At 55.2% G+C, this 24,655-nt stretch overlaps 2 protein-coding genes across 2 annotated transcripts; both read right to left on the minus strand.

The window, feature by feature from the left end:
* Positions 1–256: 256 nt before the first annotated feature.
* VOLCADRAFT_121361 (uncharacterized protein) lies at positions 257–8,858 on the minus strand (the record flags this gene model as incomplete). Its single annotated transcript, XM_002954925.1, has 13 exons — positions 257–786; positions 835–1,045; positions 1,389–1,558; positions 1,896–3,349; positions 4,184–4,420; positions 4,837–5,060; positions 5,487–5,608; positions 5,897–5,974; positions 6,020–6,097; positions 6,806–7,074; positions 7,687–7,835; positions 7,980–8,371; positions 8,643–8,858. 13 exons carry the CDS (start codon positions 8,856–8,858, stop codon positions 679–681), a joined length of 3,708 nt encoding a protein of 1,235 aa, XP_002954971.1. The 3' UTR covers positions 257–678.
* A 1,897-nt stretch (positions 8,859–10,755) lies between these two features.
* VOLCADRAFT_121362 (uncharacterized protein) lies at positions 10,756–22,557 on the minus strand (the record flags this gene model as incomplete). The annotated part of the gene is made up of 15 exons (XM_002954926.1): positions 10,756–10,858; positions 12,138–12,217; positions 12,818–12,925; positions 13,500–13,593; positions 14,492–14,630; positions 14,953–15,013; positions 16,069–16,166; positions 17,206–17,512; positions 17,960–18,124; positions 18,485–18,583; positions 18,955–19,137; positions 20,476–20,578; positions 20,964–21,109; positions 21,644–22,120; positions 22,249–22,557. The coding sequence occupies 15 exons, from the start codon at positions 22,555–22,557 to the stop codon at positions 10,756–10,758; spliced, it is 2,472 nt and encodes an 823-aa protein (XP_002954972.1).
* Between the last annotated feature and the right edge of the window lie 2,098 nt (positions 22,558–24,655).

A 24,655-nucleotide genomic window follows, 5' to 3' on the forward strand; every position in this document is an offset into this window, starting at 1 on the left:
ACTGTTTGAAAGGACAGTCGAGACCACTTTATCTCTGCTAGTATAAACACGATTCGACAGGTACCGAGAGCGCGCCGTAACTTGTACATTCGCCAAAACCAGTTCGTTTTGTGAAGCAATTCCGCACACCCTCGCGCTGCAGACATCCAGGAAGTTTTATGTTCATTTATTGTAAGCTGTAACCAGAGGTTTGCTTCCATACGCGCGCCCATATATCCCGCCGCATGGTCCTAGTAATAGTGGGAAGTCAAGCGATGGGAAGATTTGTAAACAAAGAAATTCAGCCGGTCATAACCTGGCAAGTGGCCTCCTCACGAGGAGGCTGCATAGCATCAATTGGTACCAGCTCTCCCTGTCTCTCCCCGCCACAGACACACTTCACATCTACAAAGCGAAAGCGAAACTCACACGGCAGAACATAGCACGTCTCCATCTCCAATCGCCTCCTAAAAAAAACTCGCAAACCCATCACATCATCCTGCTAAAAGCTCACAAGCCCCTCCAAATGGCCACCAACCCATCACCACCCATCACCACTACCCAGACTCACAAATGCATTTCCACCCATCACCATTATCAGCTACACACTCTTCCTGCTAGCTTACACAGTCATCCACACTTCCCACTCGAAGAACACTCAAAACACACGCACGCACATTTCAGCTGCTGCTTTGCATTTCACCTCTTGCCCTGTCTCGGCATTCCACCGGCCACCGTCACAACCCGTTTCGCCTCCCGCTTCGCCACCGCCTTGTTGCCCGACCGACCCAGCTCCTTAGCCAGCGGCTCCGAGAACCTCAACGGCGCAATCGCCACACCCGTCTGTTTCAGCACTGCAGGGCGGGTGAGGTCGCGAAAGGCCGCATCCGGGTTATACTCGCGGCCCAGCGGCTGCCGCAGCGACCGCTCGTAAGCCTCCTGGTTCGTGAAGGGGAAGGGCGCCGCAGGGGCCATGTACTTGGAGGCCTTCTTGTCCCACTTCTCCGAAATCACGACGTACTTCAGGTTGGCATCCTTGCGACCCGCGGCGGCGTCAGCGCGAATCCTATTGTTTAAAGAGCGAGGGAGAGGGAGACCCGAGGGGCCGGCGCGGGTGGGGACGCGCATACAATTATATAAGAATTATCGTTAAATGCAACGACAATCACCAACTGTCCACGTCCGAAGAAACAAGTGCGGGGCAACAAGGGGACGAAGGCGGGGGGGGATGACATAATGTTCCGATGCGTAGCTGCGCGTACGTGTGCATGTGCGTGTATGGGGATTACATCGGTAGGCTTGGTAAATCTACGCCTCACTGCGCTACGCTACGCAAATATCCGAGTTAGAAAAAGGCCCCATCAAGAAGCGCCCCGAAAGCTTCATGTAGGATCCATCCCGGTGCTCACTTCGCGGCCTTCTCCTTGGCAGCCTGCATCCATTTCGGATTCCGCTGCTGTGAGGCCCATGCGCCCCAGCCAGGCATGCCTGACGGCTCATCCACGTGGGGCAGCTCCTCCGCCACAGCCGACGCCTTCTCAGCGGCGAACTCCTCCTCCACATCGTCACCGGCAAAGGCCTGGATGCGCGCGAAGGAACAAATTGGGGAATCATCGTGAATAATAATAATAATAATAGTAATAATATAGCAATAATATAAATATTGATAATAATATTCATATAGTACGAAGGAAAGAAATTAAGAAAACCAACGAGTATGCCTTCGCCTCCAATACCAGCCAATACCTCCCCATACATTCGCCAATCAGGGAGGGCACTTTAAACAATCACAAACAGGATCCAAACAGAACCCTTATCTCAGCCCCCAAGGAGAGGGCCCCTTGCCGAAATCGCCGCATTCGCCACGCATTCCCAGAATTTCACTCCACCTCCAGCAAAAACTGCACCCCACAAACCTGCCGAATGAGGTCGCGCTGATCTGCGGGCCGCATCATCGGCGCGTCATCATCGTCATCCTCTTGATCACCTCGACCACCACCATGAGTTGCCGCCTTGGCCTCGTCTTGCCCATTAGCAGCTGTAATGATGACACCCTTAGAAGCCTGCTGCTGTTGTTGTTGCTTCTTTTCCTGTCCTTGTTGCGGCTGTTGTTTTTGCTGTTTCTGTCCGTCCTTCAGGTCCCCAGACTGCTGGTTCGGAGGCTGTCCTTCCCCATGCCTCGGCTGTTGTTGCCGCGTTGGCTGCCCAGCAACCACCACAACTTCAGCAGTCTTACACTGTTGTTGTTGTTGCTGCTTCCCTCTGCCCTTCTTTCCACCGCCACCGCCGCCTGCAGGAGTAGTCGCACCCACCACCCCAGCCGCCGCAGCATCCTTCACGTCGGAATAATAACCCAACCCTTGGGGACCCTTTTTAAAGGCATATCCGGCCCGAGCCCCATCAAACTTTTTAGCAGGCAAAAACTTTGCCGCCGCAGCCGCCGCGTCGCCACCGTCACCAGCTGCCCTCTTGCCCGTCGCAGCCTCGAACAAAGCCGCACGCCCGCCACCCGGCGCCAGAGACGCCTGCTGTGCCCCAACCTCCTTGAGAACATCACCAAGTCCGCCGCCACCAGCGCCCTTTCCAGTACCGCTCTTGTTGCCGCCCGCATTACCTGCGGCAGCGGCAGCAGCGCGGGTGCTGGCGCGACGGCCGCTCTCCCGCCGCTCACCCACCTCCGCGTCTTCAACACTGGGCTGTGTTGTATCCCGGACAACAGTCAGGTCCACTCCGAGGTCAGAGCTGGTCGCCAGGAGGCCGCGGCCTGCTGCACCAGCAGCAATAGCGGCGTCAAGATCCGCCTCGTCTGCCGCCGTCGGCGGTGCGGCTGTTGCCTGGGCCTTACCGACTTTGCCACGACTGCTGCCCTTCTGCTGCTGCTGTTGTTGCTTTGCGGCGGCAGCTGCAGCCGCCGCGGATGCCTTCGTCGGCTGACATAATCGCTCAGCCTTCGCTTCCGCATCCTCAGCATCGTCAGAATCCAGATCCGAGCCGTCGCCCTTGGCTTCGGCGGCATCCGCTGCTGCTGCTGCCGCGGCGGCTGCAGCGGCGTTGCCACCGCCAAACTTCCGACGACCGCCAGCATGGCCGCTCACCATCGTCCTCGGCACGCTGTACCCTACAAGGGACTCCAAGAAGCCGCTCGGCGGGTCCGCCTTCCCATCTTGCCCCGCTGCCCGACCTCCACCGTCCTCAACATCTGCTCCCTCCTGCATCGCCAAGTCCTGTTGCTCATCCAGCTCCCGTAGTAACTGTTCGGCATCTTGTTGCGCCTGCTGCCGCCGCCGCTCCATGGCCCGTTTCATGAAGGGCAACGCCAGGATGCCCTTCTTGGGGGCGTTGTCACCCTCCAACTCCAAGGCACCACCGCCTAGCTCACAAAAAGAAGCGGCAGAACGAGAAGATGCGGCCAGGTTTGATGCCTCATTTAGCAAGGGACTTGTCGTCGAGGGACGTCGAAAAAACTAAGGAATGTTTTTTTGAACGGGCGCCCAAGCTGACACTGTGTAGGGGGGGGGCCACCAGCCAGCCAACCAACCAACCGGACAGCTTTCCTCTTTCACCCGCCACCCAAGAGATGCTCTATGGCCCTCCTCGAGGTACACGACACACGCGTACGCTTGTTGCTATCCTACATATCGGGGGGCACTACGTGCACATGGGACGGAGCCTCCCCGATACTCCCACATAGCCCCCCACTTCCCCAAGCGACTAGGAGAGCCAAAAAAGCCATTTGAATGTCACACCACGCATACGACGTGTACATGATATCAACACGTATATCAGCGTTCATATGGACGTATATGGGACGATAAGTTCAGTCTTCCCCCAGTAACACCAAGTCCCCAGGAAAGGGGGTCGGGTCCTGACCCACTTTTGAGTTGGTTGTTGTTGTAATGTCTGCTAGGGGGATGTGCCACCCAGGGCGGCCTAACAGCGCCAAGGATGTTGACATGCCCTCTAGCAGTTTACAGGTTCATATCGCGCCCGTGCGAAACCGTAGCGGCAATTTAAAGGATGCTGCCAGGTGCTTTAGAGCGCTTCGCTTTTAATGACCTTGTCAAGCACCCACCACCTCAGCCACCCACTCTGGCCGACAGCCATCACCTCAGTCAGTACCACCGCCATAATCATCACCACCTATTTCGCATCTGCTCCATAACCTTCTAGATCAACCCACCGCAAGCATAAGCATCAACCACACCTGCCAAAAGCTCCAAGGCGGCGCTCCGGACTTTGGAACTTTGACGAGACCTCCCGCCAGCTCCGCCGCCGCCACGGCCGGCGTCGCCATCATCACCGTCATCATTGTTGTTGTCCGAATCAGACGCTGAAGTGCTGGCGTCGCTGTCGCCGCTGCCGTCACCGTCTTTGCGCCCCTCGATCTTGCGCTTGAGCTGCTGACCCAGCTGCAGCTGCTCCGCTAGGGCCGCCTTGGTGCCTGCGCGTGGTCGTTGTGAGACCGGCGTGTGCGCGCGCGCGAGGGAGGGAAGAAAGAGGTGGTGGTCACTTCAAGAACAACTGAAGAGAGGTCCAGGGAGACAAGTTAAGGGACGAAAAGAGGAAAGGGAAGGAGGGGAGCTCATGAAAAAATCCTATCGCAGCGGAAGTAGTCAATGACGAAAAAAGCGGAAATCAATTAGAACAATGTTCGCAGACGGTTTAGGTCGTATGGGGGTAGAGGAACAGGTTCTCGAGGGTAAAAGGATCAAAAACATCAATCCCGGAAGACCGTCGACTTCGTGACGATGAGTGAGGTGCTGGTAGTAGTGGGCCTGCAGAAAATCACACGACCCCGACGACCATCATCTTATATACACTACCCAAACCTAGCACAACCCCACAAACCAGCCGCACCTGCATCAAGCTGCAGCTGGCCCCTCTTGAGCACCCGCCTCGCCCAGCGGCTGCTGTTGCGGTGCCGCTGCGTCAGCCGCTCCTTGGCTCGCTGGTACTCCGCCTCTATGGCGGCGACCCGCTCCGCATCCGCACTACCCGGAGCGCCGCCCTCGCCGCTACCCGCATCCGCGGCCGCAGCAGCCAGCTTGGCCGCCTTGCGCTTGGCCGCACGAGCCAGGTGCCTGCAGGGAATGAAAAGGGCCAATGTAAAAACGTTAAACTTTTTGCAGAACAGTGCAGCTGCAACGAGGCGAAAACTGGCCATTGTGGCGAGTTTTTTGCCCAAGCAGATGTATCGCGCGATGCAAGGACGGGAGCATAAACGCGATGAGGCGACGGAAATTAATCGATTTTTTCTTTTCACGCGGACTTAATACCTAAATAGTCGAGGTACTCAAAACCGCCCCAGGGCGAGACAGGAGGACCGTCTTCCGATGTATATATATCCTATCCGCCACCACATGCCGCTCCTTTTCATCAATCGCTGTGCAGCATCCGGACCCCGCACACGCCTCGCCAAAATACACCTCTGCACCGTATGCACCGTATTCCCCCATGCCTAAGTTCACCCACAAAGAACTGGCATTTCCCGGCTCTCGTTTCCTTACCGGTGATACTCTTTGCTCTTTATGGACTTGAGCCGCCGCGCCTTGAGCTCGTGGTAGAAGAGCAGCGACCTCATCTTTGCGAGCCTCTCCCTTCGCTCCTTCGCCTCCTCGAGGCTGAGAGCCTAGGGGAACAGTTATCCGAGTAATTTTTAGTGTCACAAAAGGTTCTGGAATGCCATCCTAAGATGTGGACATCGCCTGACTCGTCCGGAATCGCAATCCTGAATTGACATATAGAATACTTCCCTTATCCCTCAAATCTTGAGCAAGCCGACAAGCAAGTAAACCCTAAGTCTGCCGTCCAAACCCAACAAGTTAAATAGAAAAAACCAACAAGGACACCTACACAGCCGCTCTACCGGCTCTACACAGCCGCATGGTCCTGTGATAGCGCAACCGCAAACGCTCACCTTGAGCGCCAGCTTCTCCTCCGCCTCCTCGATGGCCTTCGTGTTGGCCACTCCCGCCGCCTCCAGAAGCGCAGCCACCTCAGCTTCCAGGGCATTGTCCGCGGAGGGAGTGTGCTGAGCCACCAGCGCGGCCGTGGTGGTGACCCGGGGGACCTCACCACGCCCCGAAACCAAACGCAGTGTGGGCGCCTCGCGGTTCGCCTGTGTGTCCGAGGAGGAAGTGATAGGATGCGAGGAATGGAGCGCAGGGGTAATTGCTGGTGGAAAAGAGAGAGGTGGACAATAGGAAATGAATGCAAAGGAGAGGGACTGAGTGGCAGGGTTGCATATGCGGAGGTGAAGACGTGAACGGAATGTGCCATGGTCTGTTTGTACCCGCCAGAGGTTGCTGCCAGTCTCATGCACCCGCGGGGACGAAGGATCGATGTCACACGCGAGCGGCTTCAGGTGGCGGCCGTTTGCCAGCGGAGCTTCCCTACCGCGACCCGCCATTCAACAATCCCGCACGGAAGTGAGGCGGGTTGTTGTACACAAGGGCCGCGTGGGCATGTCAACTGGAGGTAATTGGAAAAAAATTATGAAGCCGCGCTTCCATCAGTCTCGGCTGCAGCTCGTCAGGCACTGCCGGCATTGCTGTGGCCGTTGCAGCCGTCCTTTGATATGCATCCCCAAAACCCCGTCACAAATCTACGAAAGTTGACGCCGCATGCATCAATAACTATCGAATTACTCGACTGATTCTAAGAGTACACATATCTCCTGTACCACCAATATCCGAATGAAAAAACTATTCCTTTTGCATAGTGGCAATGAAGATGCAAATCCATTATCCTTTCCTCCGCAGAAAAACGCGGCCATGCAATCTTGCTTGCTTAAAACCTTAAGTTAACAACATCCTCAGTTCCGCACCTTAACAATCGACTGCCATTTCGTCACATCCTCCGCGGCGGCCTCGTAACCGGCCTTACGCTCCTGCCGCTCCGCAACCACAGCTGGCAGCGGCACCGGCACTGGACGGAGGCCCTTGCTACCGCCCGCCGCGGCCTCCGCCTGGCCCCCTCCGCCCGCGGCGGCAACCTTCTCCAAGAGACGCCGCGCAGCGCCCAGCTTGCGGCGCTCCCCCGCAGTAAGGCCCTTGAGCAAGTCGGCGACGCTCAGCGTCCCTGCTGCTGCACCGCCTGCAACAGCCATTCGGTAAGACAATACATTCTGTTAATGACGGAAAGGACGATAATACAGAAGTGCGCACTAATACACGATACTGGTTACGAGCTTTTAGAATAGGAAAATAATGATGTGCTGAGATGTAAAAAAATGCAACGACCCCGAAGATGGTTGCAGGATACAGGATGTCGGTGATGGAAAAGTAATGTGCAGTTGTTGCAAAAGCGGGGACGGGGCGGAAATATCTGAGTTGTGCCCGCCAGAGGTTGCTGCCAGTCTCATGCACCCGCGGGGACGAAGGATCGATGTCACACGCGAGCGGCTTCAGGTGGCGGCCGTTTGCCAGCGGAGCTTCCCTATCGCGACCCGCCATTCAACAATCCCGCACGGAGGTGAGGCGGGTTGTTGTACACAAGGGCCGCTTTCTCATGAATTAGTTCTTAGTTCATGAGAAAGTATGAACTAAGATGCCCAACCCAACCCAAATTATTTTAATAATGCAGCATCTTCTATCCTCATGACGGCTAAGTCTGTCCAGGGCATTCCTCGAAACCTGCAACGCATCACGGACTAAGGTTTTGCCATTCAGGTGATCCCCTCACCCTCCTCAACGAGGACATACATACCTGCCGACGCTGCCCCCGGGTTCAGGTTGTATTCCGATTCGGGGTAGGCCTCCGAAACCACCGCTGCGTTGGCGTCGCGCCGAGCTCGCTTCCGGGCACCGCCGCTGCCGGCGGCTGCAGTAGCACCCAAAACGTCGCGAAGCATCGCCCTGTAGGGCGGGCAGTTTGTGGAGACCAGAATTGGTGAGGACGCACATATATGCAGGAGCTGGCTGGAAAGAGATGGGGAACGTTGCAGGAGGCATCATGGCTAAAAGGTTTCATGGTGATGGTAAATTCTTTGATACTCGTACCTATGCCTTTCATCGCCTTCGTCGCCTTCCTCGTCATCCTCTGAGCCGTTCATGTCTCCATCTTCGTCATCGTCATCATCGTCGTCGCCGAGGAAGAGATCGTCATCATCATCTTCCTGTATGCCTCGCCCCTGCGCTCTGCCGCCGCCTTGCTTCACACCTGTCCTGTCCTCGTCTTCTTCGTCATCGTCATCCTCCCCTTCACCCTCATCATCCCAATCCTCGCCGTTGCCATCCCCCAACAAGGCCCCATCATCGTCCTCGTCGGCGCTAACTTCCTTCTCAAACCAACCACCGAATTTCTTCTTATCCTCTTCCGTAAAGGCAAGCTCCTCATCGATTTCCTCGTCCTCAAAATCAGACGGCAGCTCATATTCGTAATTGTCGACTTTCTGCGTGACGACGCGTTACAATGATGTGCGCCGAAATTAAGCCTTCAGCAAGCAGTAAACACCGGACGCCTAGACATAGGAAATCGAGCATCCTCGGTTCACTTTCTGCGCTCTAACAATTCAGCGTAAAACGCCTCATGTAATGTCACTCCAGCAGCGTAATGGAATGGCATTATCAACTTACATGGCAGTAACAACATACGAATGGTTGATTTACTCCTGCAAGCCCTTGAGGACAGCCAAACCTAAGGCAATGGCACCCCTAACTTACGTCAAAACGCTCAGCATGCTTGACTTCGTCAGGATCTGAATCTTCTGCCTCATAAACGTCACGATCCGTCGGTTTCGGCTTGCCCTCGCGGCGGCTCTGCTTGGCAGGCCTGCCGCCAGAGCCGCCGCCGGTAGTTGCGGCGCCGTGCTTTCGTTTGCCGGAGCCTGGTGGTCCTCTTTGCTTGGAATTATTTTTACTGGATTGCGGTCTCGCCATTCGGTCAGCCCCTGCCAGCAGCGCTGGACTAGGTCACCGCATTCTTCCGAAAAGCCAAAGGCTTTACGTAGGCCAGCGTCCACAGTGTATCGCACTGCTCGTTTACACAGACTGCATTTGGAACTAAATCAATTAGCCGCATAGTACCTTTATTACCTGCGACACTCGACTACCGAACTCGGTACCTTCGTACATTCTAACCACCTATTATACGAGCTAATGCAAAGTCGCAACTCGCAAGCTTGCAAACGTCCATCTGATCAACCCTGCATGATACTTGAGTATTTATTTTGCAACCATGAATCCATCCTGCCTTTCATTTCTCTCTCCAAGTGCGAGTACCACTGCGAATAAGTGCGAGTACTGTGCCCGTCTATCCCCCGAGATTATAACACAACTCCCTGAATCCCCCACATGCCCAACCGCTATCCACCGGCCAGAATTGACCACCGGTCAGAAGTCAACGACCCAGATGGGCCATAGCCCCGGCCAGAGGTCGGCAAACGCCACGGGTACCACGGATCCTTCCGTTGTACCCGTTGCAGAAATTCAACTCTATTCTTCATCACGGGTACGGCAGCCGTACGGCAGGGTGCAGAAATTACCCCCAAAAGGCAGGTTTGCGCAGTTTTGAAGCTATAAACTTCATCATTAGGTTACCAAACCTTCCATTTTACAAGGAGGTAAACGCTAGCTTTGAGAGGTTCTCATAACGAACAGTCAATTGACGCCCGCAGACACTCTTTCCTCGGCTATTACCAAAAAAACTTCCATACAGTTATTCGACCCTGGCACCAGTACCCGTGACAGTTATTCAGGGTTTGCCGACCTCTGGCCCCGGCCCGCAGCGGCAAAAAAATGCCCACCAGGACTTCTCGTATTAGTCGTACCCTGCCGTACACAGACTAGACGACCCGCTCCATGGCCCTACCAGCTGGGATTCTACTCGATCAAATCTTTTCATGACATCCAAGATAAGCCAGCATTCCGAGGTGTGAACACCATAAAGCCAAACGTTCAAGTTAATATCGGAGAGAAAGCCAAATGCTCACAGCGAGGCTGAACTTGCGTAACTTGTTTCCCCCTTCCCAGCGTTTACTCAGCTTAGGCCAGTTCCCGTGTCAAATACGGATATATGCGTATCCGGTTAGCTGGAGTGCTACAGGAAATTGACGTGCTGCTCCCCATACGCTCCTGGAACAGTTAAAAAAAACTCAACACAACCAACCACAACCAACCCAACAAGCCAACCCAAGTCCTTGAGAAAAGGCCCCCTGTCCATACGTGCGCGGTGGTGGTGGTGGTGGTGGTGGAGGGGGGAAAGAGGGGCGTGGGGCGGGAAGGGGGGACCCACAAGGTGGTGGTGGTAGTGGTGGTGGTGGTGGTAGATGGCGCGAGAGAGGGCTGTCCATGTTTGGAGAAAAATTACTTCAATGCCCTCCGTGTGCCTATGTGAACTTCCATCCTCGGCCCCAGATCTCGGCCCATGCCCCGGGGATTTCCCGGATTTCCCCCTAGGAGAATACAACAAGGTGCTGCTGCACCGGGTGGAACTCAGTGATTGCGTTCGGGCCATGGTGCGGGACCCCCGCCTTGATCGGCACCCCTGATAGAGTCGGACACACCCGCACTTGTGTGCGGACCTTGTAACTTGTAACTTGATAGAGTGAGCAGTGACTGGGCCTATGTTACAGTGTTCGGTTTATCGTTATAGGGCCCAGGGGGCAGCGATACCGATGGTGATGACGGAAATGGTGGAGTCATGGTCGTGTTGCGGTCGCGTCCACTGCGAGTGTTGTCACCCATCCATTCATCCATTCGTTTATACAATGACGCAGTCGCAGCTACCCGCCCTCCCCTCCCCCGAAAACGCTTTCGCCAGCTCCAGGCCGTCCGCCTACTCTCCCCCCATCGCTGCCTTTTGATATGGGCGATGCTCCATCACATTCACAAGCACGAGAGCATCCTCCCTCCCTGCCGCGCACCAGCGGCCATCCCCGCTGCAACACATATACACACACACACACGCGCGCGCGCACAGCTCACACACACAAGCACAAACTTATTCCCCCCGTAACAGACCTGTCACGTGAACGAAATGCAAGTCTTACATGTCAAACGCCCAACTTCGTTGCCAAAGAAAGGCACAAGCCACCCAGGGTCTGGGGCCATGCTCCCCCTTTTTGCTATGCCATCCCCCAATGCCTGCTCGTAGAGCAGGGGAGGAAGTTCCCCCGGGAGCTCCGAAACCACTAACAGCATTTATGCTGTCCTGCCCCTGACGCCCTTATCCGCTCCTACCCGTTCCTACCTTCCAAAACTAACTTTAAACTAAAACCATAAAATCAATAGACAGTACTTTTGCATGTGAGATCCAGTGACAGTGAGCTACTTTTCCTCCGCTGACGCTTGGGAAGCCAACTTAGCGGGAAGACCAGGGTATGGTTCAGTACAACGGTACGGTACGGTACGGTACGGGCTGAAGCAGTATAGAATGTACGAGCACTATGGCGCTACGGTCTATGTGTGGCCGATTTGTCAGTGTGACGGGGGATCCGTGCCTCGCCATCGGGCGCCGTTGACTCTGCGTGAGGGGGAATGAGGAAGGTTGGTCCTCAGAAATCTAACGTTAAGAACCTAAAGTTAGAAAACCAATATAGAAACCAAATGAGAATTTAGAAGGTCGATTTTCAGAGCTTTAAACGGCAGTTAACCGTTATCTAAAATTATAAAGGCATTACAAAATTTTGAGAATATATGAGAAGGCGCTTAAAAGGCTCGTGGCACTCGTTTCCGTGGGCATTTCTACCTGTCCAACCCTAGCAAATGGCTGATCCATTCGCTCCTAGCGCAAGTCAGCAAACTGCTGAGGGGCTAAGGGTAATCAGCTTCTTCGGAGCCGAAAAGGGCTCTCGGCCCCGGTGCAGCCAGCAGTCACCCAGCAGTATTCCGCAGGGGGGGTTGTACGGCACTGGGCTGCAAGTGGAGGCAGGGACGGCGTCGTGTTTGGACTATATGCTCATTGTTATGGATTGCTGCGAAGGCTGGGTGCGGCGGCCGGCGGCGTTGGTGTGATGTATAAATCCGGTGCTGTAGCAGCTGACCGCTGAAAAGGTCTCTCGAGTTGCTGGTGGTCGCGCTCTGCGCGTATTTATAGCGCCGTACTGAGTACCGGCTGCTACAGGTGCATACACTCGCTGAGGAGCCGATGCAAATCCATGGCGTGTGCCGCCCTGGCTGCCTCCACATTAAATTCAAATCCTGAAAATGGTGCCGCACCTGCTGGCTACGAAGATGGAGCCCTTGTCCCCCCTCCCGATCCGCAGATCGTTGTCCAGATAGGTCGTCTCAATCCAGCCCTGTGTACGTGCAGACATATACATACATACGCACATACATAAGCACATACTCGCACACTCACGTGCACGCGCGCATGGGCAAACATGCACTTTTGTTTAACGCAAATGATATCCCTATCCTGACACAAACATATATACATGGTTGGATGCTGGTGGTGAGTTGCTGAACCCAACGAATACATTCTGAAGTCGGATGGGGTGAACGGATTAGGGTGCCCCTCTAGCAGGGGAGAGCAGGGAACTGACTCGGGAAAGGGGGCCGCTGGTGAAGCTTAACCATCCTGTAACAACATACAACATACATACTTGCGCACGGCTGTGTGTAAAACGGGGCTTCAGGTCCTTCTTATGGCTCTAATTCGCAATACAGTTTATCTTTCCTAATGTTTGATAAGCTTTAGAACTTTGCATTACGCGCGGCTGTCGGAAGGAATGCGCGGTGACATCGGAAACCCTTAAAAAAAGGTCTTCCTCGCTTCCTCACTTAAAGGTCTGTTAGAGCGAAAACGTAAACCGCAGTGCCTTATCTTAGGCTTTATCCATGATAGAATAAGATAACAAAATGTAGAACTTTTTATAATGTATATCGCAGTGCCTTACCTTGGGCTTTAACCAGCCCAGGGGTATAGTCACTTTGTTTTGGGGGCCTCCGAGCCGCAACTCGAAGTGGCTGAAGACGACGTCCACGCGCGAAGCTGACGGTGCACCCTGCACGTCACGTGCAATATATATTTCATTTCATCAAGTGCAACAAGTGCTCATTTCGTTCGAAATTGTAAAATCACGTGCAATCTGCAGTCCGCACTGCCCGTAGCAGCTCGTAAGACGGCTGCACAAATTGTCGTTTACATCCCGTACACATGCACGCAATCCCCTAACGCTTCACATGGACTGGATATTATTTACTACGTGTCATTTCCCCTCATCGATGCATGCATGAGCGCGCTGGTGGTTGAGGGGTCAAGGAGGCTGTTAGTGTTTGTGGTGGTGGCGAAGGTGCATTCGGTGTTTGTATGTGACCTGACCAGCGTGGATCCCCAGTCCAGCTTTCCCCTCTCACCCCAATCCGCCCGCCCTCCCTTTCCCAGCCTAGCCTAGGCCCTTCTAGGCAACCGCCGGGATGATGGCTGTTGCCCTACTAGATATTGGCGATTGGTCTCGTTGCATAGTCGCATATATACAACACGCCCCCACAAGACCTCCACCTAAAAACCCTAAAACCCTAAGACCTCCACCTGAACAAAACCCTCGGCACCCCTGACCCTCGGCCTTTGGTCCCCACCTGCGGTCCGGAGGGCTGCGGCATCGCCGTCCCCACAATGTTGAGGGCGCCCTCCCACCGACCTGCGACTGCGAACTCTGCCAGGTTTTCAGCCCTGATACGGTGGGGGGTAGGGGTTGTTGGGGTTGTGTTTGTGTGTGCATGCGTGGTGGGGGAAACAGGCGAGGTTAGGGAAAAGGTAAGGGGTGTCTAGGGAGTGAAGGGGTTTGGGGTGGGGTGTACAGAAGGAAGGAAACTTTCCTCTTACCTTGGGGAGCGCCTCCCCTCCCTTCCCCTCCCCTTTTTCGTGGTGGTGGTGAGGGAGTGGGGTAGTGATGTTATACACCAACTTTCATTTGCTCTGGGACAATTCTCTGTACGGCAAACCTCCTGCAGTACTTCCTTCCACGTCACGGGCTTATCAAGTTGTTGTCGGTTCTCATAACATCCTGTATGTATGTATGTATGTATGTATGTATGTATGTATGTATGTATGTATGTATGTATGTATGTATGTATGTATGTATGTATGTATGTATGTATGACTTAGATTACACTGTGGGCCGCGAGAGCCGGGGGCCGAAGCCGAAACACAGCGCAAGGGTCGGGAGCACACAGCACAAGTATGTATGTATGCGTGTATGTACATTCATGATCTTAATCTCTGCTCACAACCTTCTGAAGTATAAACGCACGATAACAACCCTCCAAGCCGCTACCTCCTTCTGCACACACTTGCAAGACATTGCCGCAACGAGCAACCGAGTCCCTCCCCTTCTTCACTGCACCTCCAGGAGTCCTCCCATTCCCCCCATCTGCGCGGTCGGCTTCCTTTACGTCCCGTTACACAACCCCTCGTTGATCTCTGGCTTTTTGCATATGATCCCCTCCCTCTCTTTCCTTGGCAGTAGCAGCAGCTTCACTCGCTCGTGGTTCGTCTTCTTTCCCTCCCTCTCTGCCCCCGCAACTCCCTTCCCTCCGGAGCGAAGGCCCGGTCTCCCCCCGCTTCCCACCTTCCCCTCGGTAAGTCCAGCAGCTGCAAGTTAGTTCGCGTGCGCACCAGGTCTCTGGTGAGGGGCTGGAAGGCGGCCAGGAAGGGACCTTCCGTCGTACCGCTGCGGTCCACGGCAGCACGTGACTCGTCCAGGGGGGCTGCGGGTACAAGCGGACGGGACAGGAATGTACGGGCGGCGGGTAGGTAGGTGTGCAGTAGTGCGAAATTTCGACGGGAGGAAGGAGTGGGGGGAAAGAGCGGAACCGGAACACGTTCCAAACCAGAACACATCGCAAAGCCCCACTACACCGTACGCATCCATACCACTTTACACCTCTCTTTTTTTATCTATTCCGCTGGTTCCCGTCAACTTGCCTTGGTACAGCAATGCCCACACGCCGGACAGCAGCGGCGACTGGACGGGAGCTGCCACCGGGTTGCGGTTCTCTAGCGCTAGCAGCAGGGGGAGAATGGCTGCACGTTGCTGCGGGGTGGCCGCCTTCCCGCGCTGGGTGCCAGTCACGGCTCGCATCACCGCGGCCTGAGTGGGGAGAGGGGTGAGCGGATGACGCAGGGAGGATTAGGAGACGGTCATCGCCGGCGAAGATATGAGTGTGAGGGAGGGGAAAGGAAGGAAGGAAGAGGATAGGGTCTGGGTAGGGCATCGGAGGGGCACTGATCACACAAGAGGCAGGAAGGGGGGGACGATTCTACATTATTTAACGCGTGGTGGGACCTTGGTGTGTAATGGTACGTGCGGTGATCCTTGCCTTTAGCTCCTCAGTTGTTTGTGATGAGGCAATCGCGGCAGCAGGAGTGCAATGGCGGGGCGAAGTGTTGCAATTGGCCCGATAGGGGCGAAAGAGAGGCCAGCGTGTCTGCTGTACAGTGAAAGATCTGGAATGAGATACTGCATCTCGTTTTGAGCTTGACTTGGACATCGGGCGCGTACTGACAACTGGCATGCTATTTGGTGCAAGCATAAGCACTAGACTACCAGACCAGGAAATAAGCGTCGACAAAATATTACGCTCTTCTAAATGCTAACAAGGATAACGCTGCTTCATTGCTATCGCAACGGAAAAGACAGAAGCGCAGTAGCTGCCCACATGTACGAGTCTCGTCGTGCGATTCAGGCCACCGCGTTCCTTAGGTCATCCATTATTTACAGAGCAATTTGCTAGGCATTGTAACGCAAGGAAAATGCTTGTCAAGGCGACCCTGTACAGTACGTCAGTCACGTCTTATTGAAGTATTCCACAGCAGAGCGCCGGTTTTTTCTTGCACGCAGAGTGCGTTCCACATTTCCGATGAATAAGCACAATCGAATTCAACCAAAGTAAAGGGCTACAGCAGGTAATTTAAGATGTCCACGGCCCTCCTGCCACCCAACACTGCCAACAAACTATACCCCACCTCTACTACGGCCAACCGTGCTTATCTTCCCCATTTCTGAGGTCTCGGATCGTCGGGCAAAGTCGGGTGACGCAAAGCTGTAACGTTTCCCATCTGTGACATCCTCAACCTCCCGGGTAGGTGGGGTTTCGCATGATGTCGTGGTTCGAATACCGCCCCACACAACACACACACACACACACACCAATCCAACCCGGCGCTCCTCGCAGCCCGCGCCTCAAGCCGTGCATCCTCCAACCCGAAACGTCCGATGCCTCCCCCATTTCCAGGATTTCGCCCTGCGCAAGGCAGAAGGCGCGCAAAGACAGGGACAAGAACTACCCGGCTAGGCCTCACGCCAAGAACGACACCCCCTCACAGGCTTTTCCTCCCGCCCGAAATTTCCTGCCACGCGGCCCTGTATCATCCTGGCCACGAATTCCTGAACGCTCCCAAAGGAAAGGGCCCTCCCCTCAAAACACGCTTGAGTGAACGGAACGGCTGGGCTAAAAACCAAAACCTAACGCTAAGGTCACCCACGCCACAGCCGGGCGGCAAAGCATGCTTTCCCATGCACGCTTGCAGCTCACAACGATGAGATCTAAAAGTAAGATTCCAACCACGGCGGAGAATCACAGCTGCGTGTGACAGCAGCCATGGCCGCGCGCATGTGGCCGGTCCGTCATACATGTCCAGCCCTCTCCTCCACTGAGGTGAAGAGCAATGACAAACCCACATGGCTTCCTCCTCCTCCTAATGCTGCACAGGCTCAGGTCCTTAAGAAGTCTTGACGGACACGGAAATTTTGTTGCCATCCACAGAGAGCCGTACACCCACACCTGGCGGGGCGCGCGGGGAAAAACGGAAGGAGAAAACCGCCTCAGACCGACTCGGATTCGACCCAAGCGGATTTGTTGGGAGGGCATGAGGAGTGAAGAATGTGGGTGAGGATTGGGATGCAAGGTGATGAGAAGACGAACAGCAGCACTCAGGTGGTGGTTGGGGTTGGTTTCGGTGCTAATATGATATGCTAAAAAGGCGTGTGGGTTTGTTGGGGAAGTGGCGGCAAGGAATGAAGCACGCAGCTATGTGGTGTACTTGTGGGAAAGGTTAAGCGCGTGACTTGCGGACATTTCATTTACATGGGCATGCACCACGCCTCCAACCCCCCTGCCCCATTCGCCTGCTCCGTTGCCCTTCACGCCACTCCCTCACCCCTATAAGCGCGTGCACACACACCGTCCATCCATCCCCCCTGAGACCTCATTTTGCTTTTATGGCTCCCCGCCAGCCTCAGTTTGGCCTTCAAATGATGTTAGGACCCTCGCACACACTCACCTTCCCCTTCTGCGTCCTCCTCGTCCTCCGCCTTCTCCTTCACCTTCTCGTCGGCCTCCCCTGCTGTCTCCTCGGCCTCCGCCGGCTCCGGCGCGCTCTCCGCCTTCTCCTCCGTCTCCGCCGGCTCCTCCTCTTCTTCTGCCGGGGCACTCGACGACGGTGCCTTCTCCGCCTCTACCGCCGGCACCGCCGCCGGCTCCTCCTCCACTTCCGGCGCCGCGGACGGCGCCTCAGGCTCGGGCGTCGCTTCTGCCTCCGCCTCCGCCGGTTCGTCCTCCACCTCCACCTCCACCTCCTTGCCGCCGCTCTGCACGGAGAGACCGTACGGCAAAAAGCCACGTATGTATGATCAGGTGCGGCGGAGGGTGTCTTACCCAAGTCAGTGCGAGGCTGCCCGAATGGGTCTCATAATGCCCCGATTTAACGGAACACTATGCGTACGTACGTACGTGCACAAGAGGCAAAAGCTAGCGGTATATGACCTCCCCCAGGCAGCCGATCAGCAACCAGCGCGCAACCAAACCCTCGACCCAATCAATGGAAACAGCCTAACGAGGCTTAAGAGTCCACAAACACTTGCATTGAGCACGGGGTTGAGCGCATGTAAAGTCTTGTTTTAGGCGTGCGGGAGCGGCCTACTGTAAAGACGCTTCCAAAAGGTGATTACGGCTTTGTAAAAGCGGTGGGGTTCAGGCGGCGTGTGTTCTTGAGGCGAGGTCGGGCCGTGCGGTACGGCAGCACGTGGTAGCCTCACCTTGTGGGATCCGTTGGCTTCCGGGGTGGGAGCTGGTGGTGGGGCCACCCGGGCGGGCGGTGGCGCCCGCTTGGCCTCCTCCTGCTTCTCCTTGTACTCGACCTTGCGCGCCTCCACCGCCTCAATGGTGGCGGGGATAGCGCTGGTGGTGGTGGGAGGCTCGACCTGAACGGACGACGACAGGGGAAAAAGGGGAGGATTAAGAGGACGGAGGTAGGAAAGTTGGACGAGGAGAGGAAGTGACGGAGGAGGGTGTAAAATCCGTGCCCACATGTCTCCGCAGCGCTGTCCTCTCTTATAATGCCATGATATACTTCTTCTCAGCCCAAGTCCAGTTCACTCCAGTCCAGTCTAGTGTCGCAAAGCACCCTTTTCGACGAAGAGCCCATACAGGATAAGATTTTGTCCTTTGATAGGCACACACATACTGACAGATACACACACTGATACACACACTTCCAATTCCTTGTCCTGTTCCAATTCCGTAACAACGTGTGGCTAATCGATCGTCACGCAAACACGCACCTGCAGCTGCAGGAAAACCTTGAGCATATCCAGCGTGTGGTTCAGCTTCTGCACCTTGGGCTTGGGAGTCTCGGCGGGCTTGGCAGGCGCCGGCGCGTTCTGCTTGGGGGAGGTGTGAGGGGGCGGTGGCGCGTGCAAGTGCATGTGTGGATGCATGGGGGGGAGGGACGCATGCTGCTGTGAGGGAGAGTGCGCGCGCGCGCGCGAGGGAAGACGTTCGGACTGAAAAGGGAGAGTCAGACGAACGGTTCTTCAAGTGGTCAGCCAAGAGGGGGGGGGAGGTTTTCATGTCCAATCCTTTCCAAACACGAACTCCGGCAGCATTAACTGCGTCCGTCGTATCGCTTAGCATTATCAACTGTCAACTGTTCTTTTTCGTCAAGGATACTGTCTGAGAGAGCGCCACCGTGCACACGTAGAATGCAGTTTGGGCGTAAGAATTGCGTGACCAGATCCACATGTCCACGCACCTTGGCGCCCTTGCCCTGCGGCGTCCGCTTGGGCACCCCCGTGAACATCTCATCCACCACCTCCTGTCGCTTGAAGGGCTTGAGTCCCGCCGGAACCTCCACCGTCTTCACCTCCTCCTTCACCTCCTCCTTGACCGCCGTGAATGAGCGAAGATACGTCAACATCTGGTCGCAGGTGAAGATCTGCATTAGCAGAACGAAAGATCAGAACACAACGTTAAGGCGCCATGTCAACAGGAACGCGACGAGAGGAGAGGAGGAATCATGCAGACAAGGAGGCAAAGCAAAAAGTATCACCTTATGAAGCACCATCTCTTTAGCGAACTGAAGTTTGCTTACTTAGGATTTTCAAACAGGTGAAACAGGAGGTAGGGAGAGCGCGGTTTGGAAAGCAAAGCCGAATTTGGGCCAGACCCAACGCTCGACACGGAAGGGGTAATGGAGGGGAAAGGTGGAATCTTCACATGCCATAGAAAAGAAGAAAGTATCGATCTACCAGTTGCCGAACAACGCCTCCGGCCCACTTCGTACATAAACGTACACACAGACACAATTGTGGTTGCCGCTCCTGGGCAGCACCATAACCGCTATCAGCTTCAGAGCTTGCCACGGCCCGTATGAATTTCCACGCGCGGGGAAAGCAGGTTATTATGAGCTCAGCCCCCAGTGCCCCCAGGTTTCCAAGGGCTTTCCGTCCCTCCCCCAAAATGCAGCCGCGTTCCAAACACCTCCACGCTCCGTACACAACTCCCGGTATCAATGAACAGGCCCCGTCGCCAGCCAACCACTTCACTCCTCCGACCCAGGCACCGGCCTTACAGGCACCGGCCTTACGTAAGGGTACCCAATTGCAGCGACAGCAACAGCTGCGGCCAAGGAGCAAGAGGACTGACGGGACCACTGAACCAGGTCATAAAGACGGAGGGAGAGGACGATAGGTGTACACGTCAGGCATCACCACCACCGCCGTCATAAAAATGCAAACACTGAAGCAGCATCAAAGCACTACGCGGGCACTGCCTGCCTGCGATTCGCCGGCCGCCGCGGCTGCCTCCATCAGCCGTACTGTAATAACGAACGAAGACGGGTTGCACCTCTCCCATCCCTTCCGCATGGCACATGCCGCTGTCAGAGCATAGTACAGCTCAGGAACAGGACGTCGAACAGACGCCGCCGCCATAGCCGCATCAGCATCATGGCCCCTATCCCCGCCTCCCTTCGGGGAACACTAAAGTTCCCCTTTGGGTTATTCCAAAATTTCCTGTGTTCCGAATTTCCTGTGTTTCCCATTCCCCGCAAGGATACAAGGATGCTCCTCCGCCAAAACTGCCCACCGGCTGCTCCACTCCAGGGATATCACATCACATCCTTCTTGCATGCCACCGCCACTCTGCATACAAAATGTTTTTGGCACCTCCCATCCCTCTGGCGGTCCTCAATGTCCTCCAGAACACAACTCACGGTGTTCCTTTTCATCTTCCGCGTCCCAGAGAGAATGAAAGGCCTGTCCCACACACGCACCTCATTGCTGTACGGCTCCATGGCCACATCGCTGAGGATGGCTTTGTTCTCATCCTGCCGCTGCCGCTCGCGCTCCTCACGCTCCTTCTGCCTCTCCTCGTACCTGTAGCAAATGGGCATTGTATGTGATCCGAATCGTGCAAAGAATGGAAGGGAAGGAGGGGATGCCTGCCAAACCCAGCCCTTCCCCTAACTTCAACATCAACACACAAATGGGCCGCTTCATGGGAGAAGCAATGAAACCCCAAAGCGCAATGTGAAGAAGCGATTGAACGCAACTGTATCTCCGTCCAGCAATCTGCGCCTAATCTGCACACCCCCGCCAACCCACACCCGCCACCATAACTCCCAAACCTGGGTCCAACTATCCGCGCACTCGCCCACCTACCTACCCAGCCCACCGTCTCTACCCACGGCAACCCACTCCCTAACTCTCTCCTGTTTCCGGACGTCCCCTGCGAAATCCCAGTGGCCGCCAACTGGCTCACTTCTTGCGGTTCTGGTCTCGCTTCCAGCCCATGTATGCCCTGTCCCGCTTTATGAAGTCCTGGTACTCGGCGTCGTTCTGTTTCTTAATCTCGTCAATTTTGGCGCGCAGTGCCACCATGATATCGTAGTTCTCCTTCTTCTCCACCTACACTAGGTAGGACGTGGGGTGCGAGGCCAGCGGACGATGGCGTTTTCGTATTGGTGGCGACGACCATAGAATAAGTGGATAGGTGGTGGGTGGTAGTATAGGTTGAAGACCCACAACAGTAGGCGGACGCCAAGCCCCGGGCCCCAGTCCATTTCACACACTGGTGGCAATTCTGCAAGAGCCCCCAGCCCCGGCGACGCCTCGGAGAATGCCCGACTGCTGTAGGGACGGACTGCTATGGGCACCCGGCAGCGGTTGCAGGTCTGCGACATATGCCCACTCACTCGACATGGGGATACATTGCTGCAGCAAAGCCGCGAGTCATCGTCTAGATTGGCATGCTTGGGGTTGGAAGGGAGACCCGCCTTGGAGTCTTACGGTTAATAGGATTCCCTTCGGAACCAAGTTTAATCAAGTTTGCCAGTCCTCTCCAAGAAAAACGTACGTTAGTCGCCGAGGAGAAGGGTGAGCCGAAAATGAGGTAGCTGGCTCGGGCTGGCACAACATAGGGCCGTACGGCATGGCACACACCAGCAACCAGAACGTGCCTGTTGGCATGGACAAACACAAACAGGGATACTTCCTTGCCTGCAGGTTGGGTAGGTCCGCCGCATGGGAGTCTGCCTTAGTCCTAGCGTCGTCCAGAACCGCGCTGTTAGCAGCGATCTGTGCGTCGAACTGCGCAATAACGCCATCGCTCTCCTTCAGGCGAGCAATAATGCTTGCACGCTGCACCTCGCTCTCTTTAAGCCGGCTATCATACTCGGCGTACTTCTTTGCAAGCGGGCGGGCAGCCGTTAGGTCCTGCAAAAGTTTCTGCACACGCTTCTCCTCTGCCTCCGGAAGCGATTCGTGCGCCAGCTTAAACTCCAGGTCCCGAATATCCTGCTCAATCTTATCTGGGTTGACGTTCCGGTTCTTGTCGCGGATGCTACGCATTTCGGCCCGGACGGCGTCGCGCGCGGCATCGCAGTTGTTCAACTCGTCACGAATAGCAGCTTTTTGCCTCTGCGTTCAAACACCATAGGAAGACCCACATTAAGATAGAACCTGTCCAGGCATTAACGTGTGGTCTCGCTGGTGTGAGCGCCTGCACAGCCGTTGCACTATACGCCCCTCCGAGGTAACCCACTCACGATAATGGTAGCACGCTGGTCACGCAATTCCTTGAGCTTGCTGATGATCTCCTTGTTGCCAGAGGACACTCCCTTTGCATTGCTGCGGAGCTGCTCTTCAATTGTCTTGATCTCTTTGATGCGATCTCCACGCTTTGTGATTTCCGCCTGAAGCTTTTGTATTAACAGTCGGCTCTCTGTATGATCTGGCTGCTTGGGCTGCTGAACCTTTCCCTTGACGATGATCAACAACGACTCGTCATAGACAATCGGCTCATTGTTGCGCTCAGGGCGCTCAGACTGCTCAACGACAGGCTCCGTCTCAGCCATCTTTGCAGAAACTACAGGGATGTGAAAGTCAATAGAGTACAAGGTATGGCAGGGATCGAGGCAATCATGTCGGGAAGCGGTTGCACGACGACGCCGTACGTGTGCGGGCTACAGGCAAACTTCTGTGCAGCGTTTCAACGCAAGTTGACCGTTGGGTCCTAGACTTAGGTCCTACTGGTGGCAACGATATGGCTTTTAATACGTAACATGACGTGCATTTCCTGATTCGACACCGACACTTCTGCCGTTTGCCGAAAATCTTTCGTTTCATTTTCTGATTAAAACTGCAAACGGCCTCATGAGGCGTTCTGTATTCAGCTACCAATTAGCAGCCTGTTAACTCGAAGATTTACCAGTCAATACCGGCGTGCGTAAACTTCCCTAACTAGGCCACGGACTTCACGTCTTAAGCTAAGCTCAAACATAATTGCCAATATCTGCAGGGTGTGATCACCGTGCTGCAGGGTGCCTGCCCACACTTTTCTCTTCGGGGCGTCTTCATGCAGCGGCCTGGCATTCCATTTGCTAAGAGGCGCAAGAGTTCCATTTGGTGGCCAGGGTCAACAGGAAGTCCGTCCCAGTGGATTGCGCGAACATAAGGTTTATGGCGAAGGGGACCCCCACCTGAGCCGAAGTTGCAACGGGCCAGCGGTGGATGGCGGTGCCGCTGAACCCCTCCCGTCGGGTACCCGTCAAAAATACTACGTCACGTCCCACGTCGCTTAAAATCTACATTATTGGAAACTTATCCGCGCCCTTCATGGTTTAAGCCAGCTCCCAAAGAAGCGAGTGGCTAAAGAGCGCACAGACGCGGGGCGGCGGGGACGACGTGTTTACACGCATCGAATCAGCCGTGCATTGCCGGATCGTATCTGACGCCACGCAGTACGGGTTAGATAAATGAAAAGGCATACCGTAACCGGACAAGAACCGAAACGCAAAAATGCAAAATATATTAGCTCAAAGGGACATTGTTTTTCCATTAAGCGTCTAGGATGTGACAAGCCCAACAGCACCGTAGCCAGCCTGCCCCAAGCCCCTTCCCCCAACTGCACGAAACTATGGGATCAGGTCCAACTCTATCCATCCTAATCCCAGACTGTACAAACGCCCGTCATGTAACCCCGGCCTCTGCTCGTCCGCACCGTCGTCCGCCACGGCAATATGGGGAGTAGGCAGTTCTCCTTTCGTAGCCCCCTGGAATGCTCGTCAAAGCCCGGGTAGGAAGATGGAACTGGCTTTGCAATACAAGGGCTGCAGCAGCCCGCCATACCCCGTCGCAGATATGGTCGTGCCGATAGATCGACGTAGACGGACCTGGAGCTGCGCAACCTAGCCGAATGTGAAAAGCCGGACGAGGCGTCCCTTCCCTTCCCCTTCCCCGTCCCCACGGCGGGTCGTCCATGAGCAGATTGTTGATTGTTGCTCTGTGTGATGTGTGTCGGGATCTGGGCTTTCAGTTACGAGGATCCATTAGGAGGGACAGCGTCTCTGGACTTCCCGAAGATGTTTGGATCCCATGTAGGGTTTGCTTGTGCCGCGTGCCGGCCGTAACTGTGATGCGCTGTGGAAAGAAACCATCCATGATGCATTGAGTTGAGTTGCGAAGAGGGCGAGCTCTTGTAACGAAGCTTGAGGGAAAAAGGTGTGTATACCGTGCCGCCGCTGACTACGTACCCCGACTGGATTCTTCTGGTCCACGGGTCGGGTACGCCGGTTACACAGCGTTACTCCGTTGGGCCCGTACGCACCAAGGCGGGTTTTGAGGTTCTTGTGGTCATTGGCATCGGTGACAAGGTTATTGTGGTAGACACGGGAGTTTGTAGAGGCGGCGGGATTGCAAGGGAGCAGTGACACCGGACAGGGCGACGCCGTCAGGAAACAAGTCCAAGACTGTCCTAGACTAGATAGCTGACGCCTTGGCGACTAGCTTGCTGTACAGCATCTTTGTAATTCTGTTGCAGCGTTGCGGTGCCCGTAATCCGCAACGATTAATCCGTACGTGCCGTATGCCGTAGAGCCCTTGAGAGTGCGCATGCTGAATGTCACGCCCTGCTTTGATTCTTATACACTTCGGTAGTATTAATACAAGATGGGG

This window comes from Volvox carteri, assembly GCF_000143455.1.
Source record: "Volvox carteri f. nagariensis unplaced genomic scaffold VOLCAscaffold_47, whole genome shotgun sequence".
NCBI lineage: Eukaryota > Viridiplantae > Chlorophyta > Chlorophyceae > Chlamydomonadales > Volvocaceae > Volvox > Volvox carteri.